This window comes from Protopterus annectens, chromosome 4.part1 (assembly GCF_019279795.1).
Source record: "Protopterus annectens isolate FY-2018-M chromosome 4.part1, PAN1.0, whole genome shotgun sequence".
In the NCBI taxonomy this organism is placed as follows: Eukaryota; Metazoa; Chordata; order Ceratodontiformes; family Protopteridae; genus Protopterus; species Protopterus annectens.
The window spans coordinates 621,050,615-621,069,724 of record NC_056734.1 but is presented as its reverse complement, the minus strand read 5'-3'; the positions used below and the strand labels follow the sequence as shown (position 1 = coordinate 621,069,724).

The 19,110-nt window shown below is 41.9% G+C and overlaps 1 protein-coding gene across 1 annotated transcript in view; it reads left to right on the top strand.

Annotated features, from left to right (window-relative positions):
* DAW1 (dynein assembly factor with WD repeats 1) overlaps nt 1-19,110 on the top strand; it is a 1,156,427-nt gene that overhangs the window by 146,493 nt on the left and 990,824 nt on the right. The window contains exon 3 of the mRNA XM_044070429.1: nt 15,966-16,110. Coding sequence (XP_043926364.1) covers nt 15,966-16,110 — 145 coding nt within the window. The remainder of the gene's footprint in view (nt 1-15,965; nt 16,111-19,110) is intronic.

The window sequence follows — 19,110 nt, the reverse complement described above, 5'->3', positions numbered from 1 at the left end:
AGAGGGCATCTCATTGGGTGTCCCATTTCTAAGGGAAGGGAGGTAATAATAAGCCACTGGTAAGAAATTAATCTTGTGGGGAGTACTTGGACTGCTTGAGTAATGTTAACGGGGAAGGACATTTGTTTCATCATCTTTGGGTGGTGATGAAACCATTTGCTTCTTTACACTCCAAAGGTAAGGCCATTGAATAGTTTCAAAAGCTCTCTTGAAGTCCACAAATAGGTCTGTGCCAGATCAGGGGAGTTCTTTAGCCCTTGAAACTACAACAGTAAGTTCTAAGATGGTCAGCACTACTTCTGCCTTTTATAAAACCAGATGTTAAGTTGTCTATCTCGCCTTCATTCTTGCTGGATGGGTTCGGAGCCAACCTCGGCTCCGACTCGGCCACTCTAAAAGCTCGAGAGTTGGTTCCACCGGCTCGAGGCTCCCCTTATATCCCACAATGCTAGGCGTGAGTTACCTCAGATCTCGTTTGCCGCTACAGCGATCGAGGTGTTGGTTTTCTACCGGCTTCTTGGTAAGTGACTTTCAAGTAGAGTTAGTGTACTTAAACCCCTTTAGTTTTATTTCTAATACTTGTTTCCCTTAGTTTAGTGGAATTTTCTCCATTTTCTCTCAAAATCCCGTTTTTTTTTTCTCACAAGAACTTATAAGTTCTTCCCTCGGGCCTTCTGGCCTTCTTCCCCATTCCCTAGTGAGTGTGTGTGCTGTTTCTCTTAATTTAAAACCTTGTTAGTCGTTTTATTTTTTGAGTTTAAAATAAGGTAGGGTGTAATCAGGGTGTTTGACTGTGTGTGTGTGTGATTACACTTTATAAAATGTCTAAGGACACAAAGGTCTCAGGCTTCAAGAAGTGTGATGCGTGCTGTCAGAAAATGTCTCTGACAGACGGTCACACTTCTTGTGTCTACTGCCTGGGACCTTTGCACCTGCAGGACTCCTGTGCTGTTTGCCATGGCTTCAGTCCCAGGGTCCTGCAGGAAAGAAAAAAACAAATTGATTCTAAGAGGTTTACTCAAGCCTGAGGACTCCCTTACTGTCTCTTCGGGGAAGCCCTCCAAGGTTGCTAGGTCCTCGGCTCCAGCTACTGAGCCGAGACCTAAGGCTACTAAACCTCCGTCTTCATCGGCTCCGGATGGAGCCGATGAGTCTCAATCCACAGTTTCTGTGGTTCCCTCGGCTAAGGCTGGAGCCGAGGTATTAGAAATTCCCTTGTCGGCTCCGACCGGACCTTCGGAGCTGACATCTAGGAAGAGATCTAGGTCACCATCCCTTGGCTCGGTTCATTCGGCTCCAGCATCTCCTCTGCTGTCTGAACGGAGCCATAAATCTCACTCCTCTAGGTCATCGAGGCTGTCGGACCATGACCTTCAGAGGATAGTGAGTCGACTTCTTAAGTCCGAGGCACTGGCCCAAATGCTTCAGAGCCCGACTCATCAGTCGATGCCTGCCCCTGTCCATCAATATGTTCCTCCTCCGACTCCGTTGAGCTCGGAGCCGGGGCATTTCGGAACCGAGACTGTGGTAGCGTCGGAGCCGATACAGATGTCTTCGGCTCCGTCGTCGGCTCCGATTTCTTCTTTCGAAGAATCTCAGCGCCGGACTTCCCTTGTCGGCTCTGAGGGGGTGAGTGGCATCGGACCCTTGTCCGACCCCCCTCTTCCTCTCGGAGCCTCGGTGCTGGTGAGTTCGGCTCTGACATCGGCCTCGGAGCCATCACTGTCGGTGCCGAGGGAGGTTCTCAGCTTCTCGGAGCGGGGACCTCTGGCTCTGCCTGACAGGGGTGCGTTCGAGGTCATGCGGAGTGTGTTAGAACCTGGCTCTACTCCACAGTCGGCTCCATCCGCCCCTCCCTCTACGGTGCCTCAGGTCAAGTCGACTCACTCCCTCATCCCGGACCGCAGAGAGCCAGCTCCTCAGGAACCCCCTGTGGGGATCTCATCCTCTTCCAAGGCCTCTCCTGATTTGGCAGAAGAGCCCCCTCGGAAGAGAAAGTGTAAGAGGAAACACATTGACTCACCTGAGTCCGTCACCTCTGACACAGATTTAGAGGATTCCGAGGGTTCCCCCCGTTCCCCTTCTGAAGATGTCTCTTTTGCAGACATTCTAGAAATCCTCAAACAGAGGGGAAATTGTCCAGACCTCAACCCTTCGGAGGATGAATCTGTGTACCTTGAGGCGTTTGGCTCTCGTCCTTCCACCTCCTGGGTGTCTCCCCCCTTTGACCCCCTCATGCAGGTGGTAGCTAAGAAGGCATGGACGGCTCCTGATTCAGTGGACCCCACTCCCAGGAGACCCTCAAAATTCATAACGGCACCAGCAGACAAACAGTTCTTGACAAAAGGAGTATCTGTGGATGCTATGGTGGTTGCTGCTGCCACTAAGAAGGAACTAGCTGATCCTTCAGTACCTGTCCATCCACCTAACAAGGAATCTAGGTCCATGGACAGGTACGGGAAGCGGATGTTCTCGTCAGCGACATTTGCTATCGTTAAGCTGAACTACCTATGCCATTTTACTCGTCTTCAAAGGGACTTGATCAAAGAAGCGAGTGACATGTTGAAGGATCCTACAGCTGCGGGTTTTCAAGATAAGATGAGCACTCAGCTGGCTACCCTGAACTCCATAGCCAACTCCTCCATGCGCCTCCTTTCTTATGCGGCTGATGGAGCGAGCAGGGCCGCAGGGACAGGTGTGGCCTTACGTAGGCATGCCTGGATGCGGCTATGCAATTTTGCGGACCCCTTTAAAACGGCTTCCACTAATTCCCCATTCGATGGATCATCTCTCTTTGGTCCTCAAGTGAAAGAAACCTTGACTAGGTGCGTGACTGATGGCAAGACTCTTTCTGCCGTCGGAGTCCGTTTTTCTACTCCTTCTAGGCCTTACCCCAAAGGCCAGAAAAGTGGGAAAATGTGGTTCCGTAAACAATCTCAAGGGACTTCGCCTGACGCACAGAGTCGGTTCCCCGCCAGAGGCAGAGGCGGGAATAACAATGGTAGACGTCGCCCTCGAGGCAGGGGGTGTCCGCAGAACCAGGGCAATCGAGAAGCCTTCTCTGATAAGCCCTTTCAGCATCCCTGAGGTGTTGCCCGACTGCCCACCTTCGGAGGCAGTCGGGGGAAGATTGTCACTGTACCCAGAAGCCTGGCTATCCCTGACTCAAGACAAATGGGTACAGTCCATCATTTCCCAAGGCTATTCCATTCCCTTTCTTTGCATTCCAAACCAATCAAAAAAATCCCTTCCAGATGTTCCACCCGCTCAAAGGGATCTAGCGGTTTTGGAAATTTCAAAGCTGCTTGCGAAAAGAGCAATTCAGCCAGTTCCAGCAGACCAGCAAGGATCCGGAATTTACTCAAGGTTCTTTTTAGTTCCAAAGAAAACAGGGGACTGGAGACCAATTTTGGATCTCAGTATCTTGAACAGATCAGTCAAGAAAACAAGATTTCGGATGGTCACGCTGCAGTCCATCCTTCCCCTATTGGGGAAAGGAAACTGGATGTGCTCTATAGACCTTCAGGATGCATACTATCACATAAAAATGAACAGACGCTCCAGAAGATTCCTCCGCTTCAGGCTGGGAACCAGTCATTTTCAATTCAGGGCCCTGCCCTTTGGTCTCACCACTGCCCCCCGGGTGTTTACCAAATGCATGGCAGTGGTAGCTTCTCACCTGAGACAACAAGGATTCCAGGTGTTTCCTTATTTGGACGACTGGCTCCTCACAGCTCCCACCAAGCATCTCCTTCTGATGGCCAGGGATTACACTTTTCGCATTTGTCAAAAGTTAGGCATTTCAATAAATTGCGAAAAGTCTGTTTTGTCACCTTGTCGTACTATTACCTTCATAGGCGCAAATCTAGATACAGTAGACATGTCTGCGAGACTAACAGATCAGAGAATAATAGACATACACAAACTGGTCTCACTCCTTTCCAACAACAACAGAATCAAGGCCAGGTTAGTTCTGAAAGTGTTGGGAATTATGGCGGCGGCCATACCTCTGCTTCCATTAGCCAGATACCACATGAGAATCCTTCAATGGATGCTCTTTACACAATGGTCATACCAGCAACTTCCAATATCCCACACCATTATGATCACGCAGGCGTGCAGAAATCATCTCATGTGGTGGATGTCTTCCCCTCAGCTCTTATTGGGAAGACCCTTTGTTCCTCCCCCTCCGGTTGCTACTCTGACAACGGACGCCTCCCTGATCGGGTGGGGGGGGCATTATCAGGGCAGGACGGTCCAGGGCACATGGCAACCAGACGAATGCCACTTGCACATAAATGTTCTGGAGATGAGAGCAGTGCTTTTAGCGTTGCAAGCCCTTCAAGACTCTCTTCCCTTGGGAACGATTGCAATCCAGACAGACAATATGTCTGTAGTGTGGTACATCAACAAACAAGGCGGAACCAGGTCCTACCCCCTGTGTCGAGAAGCTCTCAGATTGTGGCAATGGGCGATTTCTTCTCAGCGGTTTCTGATAGCAACGCACATCCCCGGGAAGTCCAATCAAATCGCGGACAAGTTGAGCAGAGCTATCCTCATGCCTCACAAGTGGTCTCTGAAAGACTCTGTTGTGAGAGAAATTTTTCTCAAGTGGGGTCAGCCTTGCTGCGATCTTTTTGCTACTCCCCAAAACAGCAAGTGCAGAGATTATTTTACTCTATTCCCTTTACCAGGCCAACCCAGCAGAGACGCTCTAGTCCAAGTTTGGCCCCGGGGACTTCTGTATGCATTTCCTCCCTTCCCACTAATCTCTCAAGTGATACAGAAAGCTATCGCTCAGAAGGCCTCGTTGATCCTCATTGCTCCTTACTGGCCTCGACAGGTGTGGTTCCTCTTTCTACATCAATTTCTATCGGAGCGACCTTGGCATCTGGACCTAGTTCCAGATCTTTTGATCCATCAGTCGGGTCAGTTTCATCGCTCCCTCCCCTCTCTGAACCTCACTGCTTGGTTCCTCCAGTTCCAACCTTAGCCAGGCTTCCTCATTTATCTCACTCTGTTCGAGATATTTTGATAGCTTCCCATAAATCTTCCACTTGGAAGATTTATTTGAGTAAGTGGAAACGCTTCACATATTGGGCTCAAGGAAGGGACATAGATCCTTTCACTGCTTCCATCCAAATAGTCCTTGATTTTCTAGCTGAACTCTTCCATGCAGGTTCATCTCCTTCTACTCTTAAAGTTCAATTGGCAGCTATTTCTAACTTTCATGTGGGTATTTCTGAGTCTGCCTTAATGTCCCACAAGCTTTGCAAAGCCTTTTTGAAAGGAGTTTTTCTTCTCAGACCTCCTATAAGAAATCCTCCTTCTCCTTGGGACCTAAATTTAGTTCTTACTTCTTTGATTCTTTCCCCTTTCGAACCTGCAGCCTCCTGTTCTTTAAAATTGCTATCATGGAAGACTCTCTTTCTGGTAGCTATTACTTCAGCTAGAAGAGTTTCAGAACTTCATGCACTCAGCTGTCGACCTCCTTATCTATTGTTCCATAAGGACAGGGTATCCTTACGAACCAACCCGTCCTTTTTGCCTAAGGTAGTCTCGACGTCAAACCTAAATCAAAGCATTGACCTCCCTGTCTTTTTCCAGAATATTCCAATAGGTCTGAACAAAATTACACTGGCTAGATGTTCATCGTCAGTTGAGGTACTATTTGGATAGAACAAAACAATTCAGAAAATCTGACCAGCTGTTTGTCTCCTATGCAGAAGGCAGAAAGGGACTTTCAGTTTCAAAGGTATCATTATCTAGATGGCTTACATCTCTGATTTCCCTTGTTTATGAAATTAGACACCAAAAGCTGCCTAATAAACCTAAGGCCCATTCCACCAGAGCTTTGGCTACTTCTTTAGCCTTCCAAGACAGACTGCCTATTGACACCATTTGTGCAGCGGCTACTTGGGCTACTCCTCACACTTTCATTTCTCATTATAAGTTGGATTTAGCTTCTAGGCATAGAGCTAACTTTGGTTCCACTGTTCTCAGGAGTCTGTTCCGTTAGGCCACCCGGGACAAGGTGCTAGGGACGCGGTCCCATCCAGCAAGAATGAAGGCGAGATAGACAACTTAACATATAGAAGTTATGTTCTTACCATAACGTTCCATGTTAGTTGTCTTCTTCTCACCTTCTTCTTGCGTCCCACCCTCCTTCCCCCTGGCCTGGACAGACCTAGAGGAGTTGTGATTGTGACCTCTCTTTCTACCACCTCTTTTATTAGGCATATGCTGTTGTGCATATTTCCTGGATGAGGATATAGGTCTCCCTTCTTTCTCCCTGGTTTTAGAGGTGGACTTTGTTTATAGTTATTCTGATACTATTATAAGCTGGGGTTAGCTTACAAACGAGATCTGAGGTAACTCATGCCTAGCATTGTGGGATATAAGGGGAGCCTCGAGCCGGTGGAACCAACTCTCGAGCTTTTAGAGTGGCCGAGTCGGAGCCGAGGTCGGCTCCGAACCCATCCAGCAAGAAGAAGGCGAGAAGAAGACAACTAACATGGAACGTTATGGTAAGAACATAACTTCTATTTTGTGTACGTGAGATGAGAAAGGGGGATTTCATGGTGAAGATGTTCTAAAGCAGTTTCCTAAGGGAGGTGGTGCACTGGATATTGTTTTGGATCTCAGAGTCTCTGGTGTCTGGTAGATGTAGTTACTTAGATAAGAGATGTTTTACTCTGTGTGGTCTGTTCTGTAATGGTGAGTTATGGAAGGTCATTTACAGAGCCTAAGAGAATGCTTTGATCTTGCTGAGTTTCAGTAAGTCTGAGACTTTATAAAACGTTTCTGCAGTCGTATTTCAGAGGTCACTGTAGATGTGTACAAGAATAACTGAATCATCAGAGTAGTTTAGAACAGTGACAGATGTCCAGCTGTAAGAGGGTATCCTTTCCCTATCCATGGTTATTCCTACCAGATGGGAAGTTGTTCTACAAAAGTAGCATAATTACAAGTTATGCCATCTGAAGACCTCCGCTTACTTAGTGTTAGGGTAAGACTTAATTTAGAATTAAGGCTGGGGTTTAGTGTTAGAGTCTTAGGATTAGGGTTTAGAGTTGGCATGAAGGCTAGAGTTTTAGGTTTAGGGTTAGATTTACGTTTTGTGGTTTGGATCAGAGTTATTGTTTACAGTTTTATGGTTAATGTAGTGTTTTAGAGTTAGGGTTAAAGTTTTAGATTTATGTTTCATTGCAAGGCTAAGTTTCAGCCAGATATTCTGCAAAAAAAAAGGCAAAAAAAACTCTAAAAATAGTTATTCATTTCACTGGGTGGGCATACCTCATTTTTGTCATAGTTACACCTATCTAGTAGAAGTAAATAAAGCACTTTCATACATCGTAATAAGTGAGTATGCACTGTAGCAGCTTCCAAGGTGATGCACTTACACTCTGGATCTGTGTGTAAGTTAGGGGTAGTGTTAGTGCTAGTTTTAGGGTTAAAGTCAGGGTTCTTGTGATGCCTAGCAAGTATTTCCACCAAGAGGAAAATGTTTTTAAAAAAGTATTTCTGAGTACACCAGGCAACAACTCATTTTCCTTATTCTGAAAAGAACATTTGCAAATAAATTGCATCTGCACAATATTAGTGATCACCATCCCCACCTACATCGTAATAAGTGAAGTTACATTAAAGCAACTCCCCAGATGAGGCACTTGCATACTAGATCCTATGTCTGGGTTTATGTTGAGATAGTTTGGTGAATGTCAGTGCAATAGAGCTGTTTGACTATGTCCCTTGATGGTGAATTATCGAGGGGCATGTGCAAGTTCTTGAACAAGCTAATTTTGGTAAGCTTCTGCAGAAGTACTTTGCGCAGTTCAGAGGTCACTTTTCTGGTGTTTTCAAGAGCAGCACAGTCATCAGTGCACTTGATGTTGATGATGGATGTTTAGCTGTATTATATTTCCTTTCATAGATCATACTAGGTGTAAATGCATTACAAATGCATTTCTGTCTTGTATGCTGCTAGATGGAGGTGGCTTTTAAGGTAGGGAAATACTGACCTGTCTTCAGGGCACTTCCATCAGTGGTGAGTTGTGGATTGTCACAAGTTGCTGAATAGGCTGTAAGAGCGTCATGATCATCTTGATGATGAGTTGGATGTCTAAAGTTAAACTTAATAAATGTATGTGTGGAATTTAACAGAACATCAATGCATTTCTTTGCTTCATCTACAGTCATTAAAATATAAACATTTGGGTTTGGAGGCATTTATTTCAGTCAAAAATACATATAGGAAGACTGGAGTACTGAAAAAAGGCAGCTTCAGTTGAATAACAGCTTCGTTTGTTGAGTTGCACTATGTCTGTCAGTATAATAGACTTAAATATGTTGAAAGATACACAATTAATATCTGTTATGTTACTTAATTGTAAATGTGAGTAGTGGAAGTCTTTAAAGATAGTTTGACTCCAAAGGAATCTGGTCAGAAAATTGTTTCAGACATTAAACAATATAAAGTGGTGATGAACTTCATTCAGGCAATTTTGAAATGCATAATAAGTAACTTATGTTAGAAGCTGTAAATAGAAGATGCATAATAAGAGTAGAATCTGAGTATTTTTAGGGGGGGGTAGCCTTGCCCCTTGCTTTCTCGATGTGGGTGTTTGCCAACACTATCCTGATTGCTAAATATTCTAAATCAATGGTTGTGCTACTTTGGTGCAAGGGGAAAATTTGGGTTTAGTGAAAAATGAAGTATTCCTTGTGTTCTGAGGTAGTGCAAACTCTGAGTTAGTATACATGGTATGTGTGATTGCAGGTGATGCAGAGGGATGTAACCCCCCACACACAAAAAGCATCTTAGATAAAAATATTTAAACTATAATTGTTTCAATTTTGCATTTAGTTTCAACAAATCATTTTCATTTTCCAATGATTCAGTTTAATGTTAACACATGTCATAGAAATGTGCACAGGCTTCCATTATGTACCCATAAATTAATATAGTGCAACCTGGAAATCACTTTTTATGTTTTCAAGTATAGTGCATCCAGCAGTATACTAGAAGTTAATGACAGCCACCTTGGAAATGTTGATCGTTGTGACTACCCTTCCATTCTGTAGTCTGAGGACTACATTTTTTTTATTTCACATTTTGCCCCTGCTGCCTGCTCATCATCAGCCCTACTTTCAGCCAGTCAGCTCATTTGTTTCCCATCACCAGTGTGAGGGTCAGCTGGAAAGGCCGTCATTAACATAGCCATTAGGGGTGTTTCAGGTTTTGTTCTTTTAAGTCCTACCTTCCATACACCCTCACTAAGTTGATTGATTCAGAAGCCTGATTTTATCACATATTTCCATAAGACTTCACAGATTATAGCACTGGAGACTACCTGGCATGAATACTCCCTGTATAGGTCGTTTTATAGATTTTGACACATTTCTTGCATTTGCTTACAATGAAGATCCTGTTTATTATTATGCAAGATAGTTTGAATGTATGCTGGGTGTTTAGCAGAAATTCTTTAGCATTGGGAATAAGAGGATGTAGAAAGCATACAGGTGAACATTTTCCTGCAGTGGATGGTAATTTCCACACACTGACTTGTTTTGTTTCTTGAAGAAAGTAATGATGGTATTTCCTAAGGCTTGTTAAAGACTTCAACTTCTGTTTCTCCTTGTACTGCAACACTGCTGCATTATTCTTGCTTGATGGTGCATTTGTTTTGATTGGTGGGGTTGTTAAGAGGATCTGATGAAGTTTCCTCTGTCCTTTCATTAGCAGATGGGTCTTCATTTTCGATCTCAAATCCATCTTTGGTCACTGAGGCCTTTGATTCCCAAGCTCAGGCCTCTCACCTTACTCATAACCCCCTGCAAAGCTCAACATTGCCTCACGCTGGGTTTGTCCAAAAGAAAAAAATATAAGAAGGTGTAAGTAATAACAATAACAGCAATGCTATAAATGATTATTCAATAGATTAATGGATGCTCAGAAACTGATCTGGTGCTAAAAGTGTACTTGCGGGACCTTTAGAGTAGATCATTTCAGTCAAAGCAGGGTAAATGACCAACGAGTTCCATAATCAGGCAGGGGGATAAGTTGAGGAAGGACAGAAGCAGGCAACACAGATCTATTGTTATTTAAGTACATAACTTTCCTATCTGATGTTGTCTTTTCTGTCTGTTCCTCAATGGATGGGCCATAGTCCTCAGCTTATACAGTATAAGTCTTAGATGGATTCATGGAAAGATATTCTGGAACATGGCCAAACCAAAGACTGCCCTACCTCTGGAAAGGAAATCCAATTTATAATTGGATATGAAGGTATGAAAGTTTGACCAAGTAGCTGTAGCAAAAATGTCATCAATAAATGACCTGGAAAAGAAGGCTGTAGAGCTGCCATGGACCTAGTAGAGTGAGCTGTGACAGGCTTAGTTAAAGATGAGCCTTTTCTTTCTATGTATGTGTTTTGCAAGCAGACAACTCTTCCTTTACAGACTAATGAAAGACAGTCAGTCTGATGTCTGTCACAGGCAGCTTGCAGTTCAAGGGTATCTCAGTGTTCCTTTCATCAAGCTTAAATTATTATTTAACTGTAGTAGTATACTGACTGTGCATTCTAAATTTATTACATTTGCTATAGTGTTACATTTGGTATAGTGTTTTGTTGAAACAGATTTTGTGTCAGAAAGTGCTACCTCCTTTTCAGAATATTCCTCCCTATCCTCCAGATCAAACTTTTTTTTTCTCTCCCATTATTCAGCATCTGCTGGATCAAGGGATAATAAAACCTGCCCCCCCCCCCCCGTCTTGCAGTGAACATTTTTTTATTCATTGATGTTTCTGGTACCAAAGAAAGAAGCTTTATGGAGACCAGCACTAGGTCCTTCCTTTCTCAACCAGTTTATGAAAGTTACAAAATTCTTAATGCTATCCCAACAACCCATTACCTGTTATTCTTCCTTTCTGTTTTTTTTTTTTTTTGTTTTTTTTGGGTAACTCGAGTTTTAAAGGTTGCTTATAAGCATATTCCCATAGCCACAGATTGCAAAGATTTTTAAGGTTTTCTGTGTCTGGATTACACTTTCAATTCTCTGCATTATCCTTTGGAATATCCACTGCACCAAGAGTGTACCAAAGGTTTCTAGCTCCAGTGATAGCCTTTTGCAGACTACAAGGTATTCACATTTTTCCCTTATATAAATGACTTGCTTATCTCTGCAGTGTGTTTTTTTGAAGTGTCAGGAACCTCTCACTTGGGAAAGAGATCTCCTCTGCAATCTGATTTTCCAGTACATTCAAAATTCTTGTTTAATTCCATCCCACATAATAGTATTCCTGTGGTGTTTCATGGATGCATCTGTTCAAAGAGCTTTTCTCCCACAGGAAAAGTAGATCTATATCTAGAGCTATTCCAGAGTGTTTCCACTTAGTTGAGAACTTCAGCAAGGAAATTTCTCAGGATTCTAGGATTCATGGTATCTATGATACTTGTGATTTCTCTAATTAGACTCCACAGGAGAAATATTTAACAGTACCTAAAATTTGCATGTTCCCAACATCAACACTGCCTGACTTTTCAAATTCTATTGGTGGAGAGGCAGCTGTTTACATGTAGTATGCCAGTGTGGGGCCTTTTATGTGGGCCAAACTTTGAGACCCTTTAAACAATGTATAGCTGTCCATCTTAGTGATATTAACTGTAAGCCCCCTAGAAGTGCCTTATTTAAGCATAAACGAGAACATTCTGCTGCACATTTTATTTTTGTTGGGCTTGATGTGGTGGTTGGTGACGGCCTATCTAATCCAACAAAACATAATTTATTGGATAAAATGGAGAAATTTTGGATTATAAAATTAGGTTCTATGTACAAACCAGATTTGAAGGGTAACAAAGGCAGCAACGGATTTAGCAGGAGGTAGAACTTAAGAGGACAAGTAGCTGCAGGAAACATTAGGTTGATTGGGGAAGAGAGCTTGTATAGATCTGTATTAAAGAAAATAGAGGTATTTGTAGTTACCTGGGAATGGAAGTTTTGTAAGAGAGAAAGTAGCTAGAGGGAGGAGTGGCAGTCTGTAGAAGAATGGTGTAAATGACAGTTGTGAGAGACTATACAGGTTATACCCAATTATGTCAAAATCTGCAGAGAGACTGAGTGGGATTAGGGCAGAATATTTCTTCTGATCCCTTGCATACTTTTATGAAAGCTGTTTCCAATTATGTCTGAATCTTTAGCAAGGGTGATAGGAATTCAGTAGTTCAGGAGACATTAGATGGATGTACAGCTGGATGTAAACTAGTTTCTTCATAACCTTGCAAATAAAGTGTTTGAGACAGGTCAGTAACCTTCCAGAATGTTTGAACTCGAAGTTTGTTTGAGCACTGGGGTCACCAGCACCTCAAGTCATGTGGAAATTTCCCCATCCTCAAAAGTGAGTGATTATTATTGAGAATTAATGGACCAAGACACATGAAATCGGTTTTAATCAGTATTGTATACACTGGGTCCATATCATTTCTGTTTGAAAGCATAGCCAAAAACATGTTCACGAGGCTGTTCTCATTAACATACTCAAACTCAGCGCAGTGGTAGCAGTCCAAGTTACCCATCTCAGACAGCTGAAGCTACTCATCTTGCAATAAGATGTCTGTGGCACTCTTCATCTTGGCAAACTTATTAGAAAAAAATTGAGCCCTCTTATCAAATTCAGTGGCAGAAAAGATTGCATGGTAAGTAAGGAAGACTGGGTGGCACGGGCTAGAATTAACACATAAGAGTGCATCGGTTGATTGTTTGCTGAGATTTCACTTAAGAAAAAAAAATATTTAGAGACTTTAGGCGCAGTAGTGAGCATAATATTGATCTAGAATAAAATTGTCCTCAGGTAAGTGTGTCTGTCTCCACCTCCTCTAAACTCTTTGCCCCTGCTTGTGTAGAAAACAAAGTTCTTGGTCTAACCACGGGTACTGGTGAAACACAGGCCAAACTGTATATTTACTGGGTGACAGACCCATTGAACTTGTAATGATTTGATTGTAATCCACAACAAGTCCATCTGGATCATGAGCATATAAATGATCAAGAATGTGACGGAGAGCATCAGACATGAAGTCCTAATAGCTCTGCTTTTGTAATATATCCCCAAAATGATTTCACTTAATACTATATTACCCTTACTGCACAAAGCCAGGGACCAGTAAATTTTACAACACTGTGGTAGAGGGATACTGCTGTACTAGAATATTCATAGAGCTGAACGGGGAGCAAGGGAGGTAACCACCCTCTGCCATTAATAAAGCTTCAAGAAAAAAAGGATTTGGCACAAATATAATCTCCTAGCTGACTGACTACCTGTCAAATCACGTCTTGTATATATTACATAATGATGAAATCCCCATTACAGGGATCTTCTCCTCAGATGTCCCAGTACTTTTCTCATTTTTTGTTAATGACATCAACAATGTAGTCACACACAATTCCATTGTATTTAATACCAACTATATTCTTCTCTGTCACTCATCACCATATCTCACAGAACTCAAAAGTAAAGCTTCGGAAGGACTTCTGTTTAATCTGAACTTGCTTCATCAGTAAAAAACATCAGCTAAATCCCTATGAATCTGCTGTAATGATATTTCGTAATAAATACTATCATCATTTTTGACTCAGACAGGCGCAAGATACCCCAACAGTACTCTTAATGTTACCTTAGTCTTCATTTTGATCCTTCTTGCATGTCTGTCTATGTACTAATCACATAGTAGGGAACGTTTGTAAGGAACCAAAAGCTTGTTATTCAGTTTCAACATATACCCCTTAAAATAACCTCTAACGCATAAAACTTTTGGGATATACTTGGGTTGCATCACCAGGCTTCTAAAAGCCCCAATGGTTGTTAGCTTATTATGCGCCTGTGAACCTTTGAAGTAAAGTACAAAACATTTAGGGCAAAAACTATTAGGTACATTTTTGTCAAAAATATGTGCATTTGTTTCAGAGATGCTGACTAATGTTACAATCCCTTCCTATACAATTCATATTCCTGTACTATACCCATACATTAAAATAATCTTTGGAACCCAACTAAATTAATGACAAAATTGCATAATTCTGTTAATATTGTAAATACTTCTGTAAATAGTATGTATCTGCTACTCCACTAAAGGTCTTTTTATCATGTTTCATTCACTAACTCTACTTACTATGTTTAATATCAACTCTTCAGTTCCATCCATCCAGAATCCCTTTTTCCCATTTTTGCACATAGGGTTGGGGTGTCACTTCAGCAGTCACACTCATCTAAAGCCAAGGTTTACACTGCCATGTGGCTAGACCTGCTGCAGTAATTCTTTCACACTGCATGCACGCTTACACCTATGGCCAGTTTACAGTGTCCAGTCCACTTACTGCATGTCTTTGGAATGTGGGAGGAAACCAGAGCACCTGAAAGAAACCCATGCGAACACAGAGAGGACATGCAGACTCCAAACAGAAGACATCCCAGCCAAGAATCAAACTGCAAAATGATATCTGCTATGTCAGTATGGTGCCAATGTTATCAACTCTTCAATTGCTAACACTAAATCTTAACTAGGGAATGTGACTCCTAATGCAGTCAACTACATTATTTCTCATTATCTTATTATAAATACTCTAACTCTTATCTCCATCACTTAGAAACCAGCAATCAGGACATCATAATTCATGAAAAAATATGAACTCTTGTTGTTTTTAATATTCTTCACTTGAAGTTTGTAAAAAAATTAGTATTTATCAATTTATTCTTTGCAGTTTTCATATCCAGACTTGAAATGTTTGAATTATGTTTACTGCTTCTTAGTTAACTGTTCACTCAACATTTTGAGACTTGAAGTTTATGAAAGTCATACACTATTTCCCAATTGGGTATTTACTCATTGTATTTCTATTTATTCCTTGTATTCTGTTTTGCCTAAGGCCAAGGTTGTGCCTAAAAATGGTCCCAGGACCCCTGCACCTACTTATGCATTTAAATTAATTTGTTCATTCATTTACTAATTTTCTGTTAATTTCCATTTTTTGGTCATATCTTAATTTTTTTTTTTTTTTTTACATAGACCTAGGATATTTGTCAGGAAACTGACCTTATAATTCTAATGTCTCACTCACATATATATGACTATAAATATGTTTCTCATATTATAGGTCACAAGTATCTGTAACCCATGTACTCTACATACTTCTACATTTTTATAAGATTAGGTTACACTGGAGGTGTCTGGTACTCAGACAATTGTTTTCCCACGTTGGCTCGAATTTATAGTTTTAAATCTAGCTTACATAGCTTACTGCTCTCATACAAGAACATTTCTGAAAATAATACTTTTTATAATATTTTTAAAATTGTGTAGACAGCGTGGTAAAGCTGAAAGTACTGCATTTTTAACAGAAACAGCTCCCTACTGAAATGTTGGCACTCAAAAGCCACCCCCCCCCCCCAGAAAACACGGAGTAGAACGGATCATGAAAATGGCTCTTTTCCTTAAAACTTCGTTTTGCACCCCACACCCACACCCCCGTCTTTTATATATGTCAACTTGCAGATCACCATAACTACAAGAAACAGCTCCCTACTGAAATGTTGGCACCAACCCCCCCCCAGAAAACACAGAGTAGAACGGATCATGAAAATGGCGCATTTCCTTAAAACTTCGTTTTGCACCCCACACCTCCAACTTTTATATATGCCAACTCACAGATCACCATACCTACAAGAAAAGAGAATATTCAGAGAAATGGCATCTTGTACTTAATATATGGAAGTCTATTCTTTTGGCCATTCATTCTCCGTATTTCAGGACTCACGCTAGAGGGTCCTGACATTTCAAACATTTACCAACATGAACACTAGAAAATAACTATAAAACCACTTTGCTGAAATTATTGTTGTATTTCTTAAATATGAGTTACTTTACTATAATACTTAATTTTCAGTGGAAATATTTTTTCTGCTCTTACAGTTCAGATGTTGATGCTTTAGTTGAAGACATTCGAAAAGCCGAACCATTAATAACTGCTTCTCGAACTGACCAAGTCAAGCATTTAATTCAGAGACTGCAGACAAAGCTTTCCCAACAGGATGATCACAGATTTTATCTTTTTAAGGTAATATTTTCAGATATAATTTGATTTTACATGTTTCTTAATAGCCATAATTTGGGAGATTTACAGCTGCACAACCACTTCTTAAATAATGCTACCACTTTAAGAAAGGTTTTACATTAATGTCATGACATAATCATTTGTGTCACTGTGTACCTTGAATGTACTGCAGCTGGAATTGTAAATTATATTTTTAAGCATTTTGCTGCATTTGTAGATTAACTTTTCATTGGCTTGATTTATGTTATGTTTCATAAGGTGAGTAGCCATACCCCCTTCAATCCCTGACTGCTTCTGTTTAGTGATATGAAAGGGGTCAAGATAAAGGGGCCCAGTGAACACCATTATGAAGTGTAAGACAAAAATTCAGAACTAATTACCTAATTAACAGTTTGGTGATTGTATTTTTCTGTATTATCCTCTGAATGACATATGTCTTAAAATGGTCGCACACTTTTTTGAGAATGCAAATGTAAGCAATCTCTGACATTTGAGATCAGTTTTATAATCATGTTGATTGTGTGAAGTAGTACCAGTATCACATATCAGTAGTGCACAATAACAATAACAAAAAAGTAGTACACAATAACAAAAAATTATTTCATTTCAGTCACATTCTTTGAGTCCAGTTGTAGTAATAACAATTCATGAATTCACATGTAAGCAGTATTCTTAACTCAGTAGTTGTTGTTGTTTGTCTTCCGGCTTTTCCCGGTTAGGGGTCGCCACAGCGGAACTCCGATCCACTAATAATTGGCAGTTGGTTTTTATGGTGTTGTATTGCCAGCCCGATGCCCAACCTTCAATGAAGGCACGCCCATTCAACGCATGTCTTTCGAACACCCACTCGACCGCGGGGAGGACATGCAGACTCCACACAGAAGGCCCTCCCAACCCAAGCCAAGAATCGAATGGGAGAACCTCTTGCTGTTAACTCAGTAGTATACTTTGAAAATGAAGTATGCAGCTCTAAACTGCTGCTAAAGTTTGTGCTCACCAACAGAAGCAGCTTATCACATACTTTTTTTGTATTTATTAATTTGTTAACTGGGTTGGTGCTGTGGTTTGAGACACCTTTTGTCTGTGTATTGGGCCAAAGCCACAACAAAGTAATCTTAACTACAAAGTTTAAAATACAAAGCAAAGAAAACAGCATTGATATAATGTAATGGGCATTAAAAGGGATCTGTGAAAGAGTTATCTCTTAAGTACAGCAGTTATCTTCTGTAGCATTACAAAGGAGAACATTTTCTAGTTCAGTATTACAGTGGAAGACATAATATAAATATAGATGCATGTGCTGTCTGACCTGTTGTTTTGTGTTCTAACTGCTGTACCTATGGCCTATAAGTTTTAAATACGGTGTTGTTTGAGCCACAGTTAAAGCACTTGTACCCCAGATTTCATTTTGTTTATGATCATTGGGCAGGATTCACGAAGGCTTGCACGGAGTGTAAGAGATGTGCAACACTCCATGCAAGCCTCGCGATCCAGGAACAGCCCTAAACTCCATGTAAGAGACCAGCTAAAATGTCTCTTACACGGACTGAGCGTGGACATGCTAAATACCGCACTTGCATCCGAAAGGTATGCAAATGAGGTATATTAGCGATCCACGAAGCAGAAACCAGTCCGTGTAAGAGACGTTTTAGCTGCAGAAATGTACTCAGTTGACAACTGAGTACGTTTCTGCAAATTCCACAACGGAGCCATGTCAGCTCCAAAAAAAGGGTGCATATGACTCAGGCAGCATGCCAATGGCCAAATATGTGGCCATTGGCAATATAACCCGATGCCAAAATAATAAAAATATAATTTTTTTTTTGGCGATCGCCGATGTTTAAACCCAGAGCAGCCCCGCGCAAACGGGCTGCGCTGCATAAAACATGAAAATGAAGGTTATAAACCCACAAATGTGGGTTTCATGCAATACATGGAATGACAATGCAGGGACCAGCAGACCAAAAACAACATGGCCACCGTGTAGTGGTTGCTAAGGGGGGAAGCTGAGTCTAAGACATGTAACTAAGCATTAGTAGGCAATCTCATGTAAATGAGGGTTCGGATACTGAATGTCACAGTCACATAGCAAATGAGCACAGTCTGAGTAGTGTAAGAGATACATAAGGGGGAGGAATAGAGTAGGAGATAGGTGACATCACAGGGGGGAATGGTAGAAAGAAATGCAGTTCATTGGAGGCCAGTGTAACATGACAGATGACAGGCACAGATCATGGAAAGAGGTGTGCCACTAGATAAGTCATGGAAAGTCAAGAAATGGAAGGTGTACACTGTTACTTACACCAGAGTTTCTTGCTGGGCATGCATGCGCACGTGTGCATGCCATGAAGTGCGAGTAGGACAGTGTGCGGGCGTGTAAGGCAGTCTGAGCATGTGGGAGCGTGTTGGGAGATGTTTAACACTGTTTGCGCTGGTGTGCGCGCGTGTAGGGCAGGCTGAGTATGTTGGAGGCTGTTGGCAGACGTGTAACAGTGTTTGCGTGGGTATATGCGTGTTTTAACCTGAATAAGTAGATTCTGAACCGTGTAAGCACGTGTGCGTGCGTGTAAGCCACTGTGAGCGTGTTTCTGATAGTATGCACGTTGCTCCCCCCTGAGGAAACAGAGAGGAAAAAGGAAGCAACAGAATTAATAGGAAGCTAGCAGGGATAACTGCTGAAGCTAGCAGGTGAAAACAATTAGAAGCAGGCAATTACACAGGCAGAATAGTAGCCCAGCCCAGCACTTAAAACTCTGCAAACAGTAGTGCAGGATGTTTCCCTTAAGAGACACTGCAAGACAGGAGTAAGCTAATAGAAGTGAAAACTGAAAAAGCTGTACTCAGAGCAGAAATGTTAGGGGCTGCCATAGCTGTCATAATGAGACATAGGCGACTTGCTGGGGGTGGTGACAATGCAGATGGTGCCAGACAACACACAGTGAGGAGATGGGGAAGAGTGTACAGGCCCAGGGTCATCTACCACGGGTTACATGAGCTGGAGAT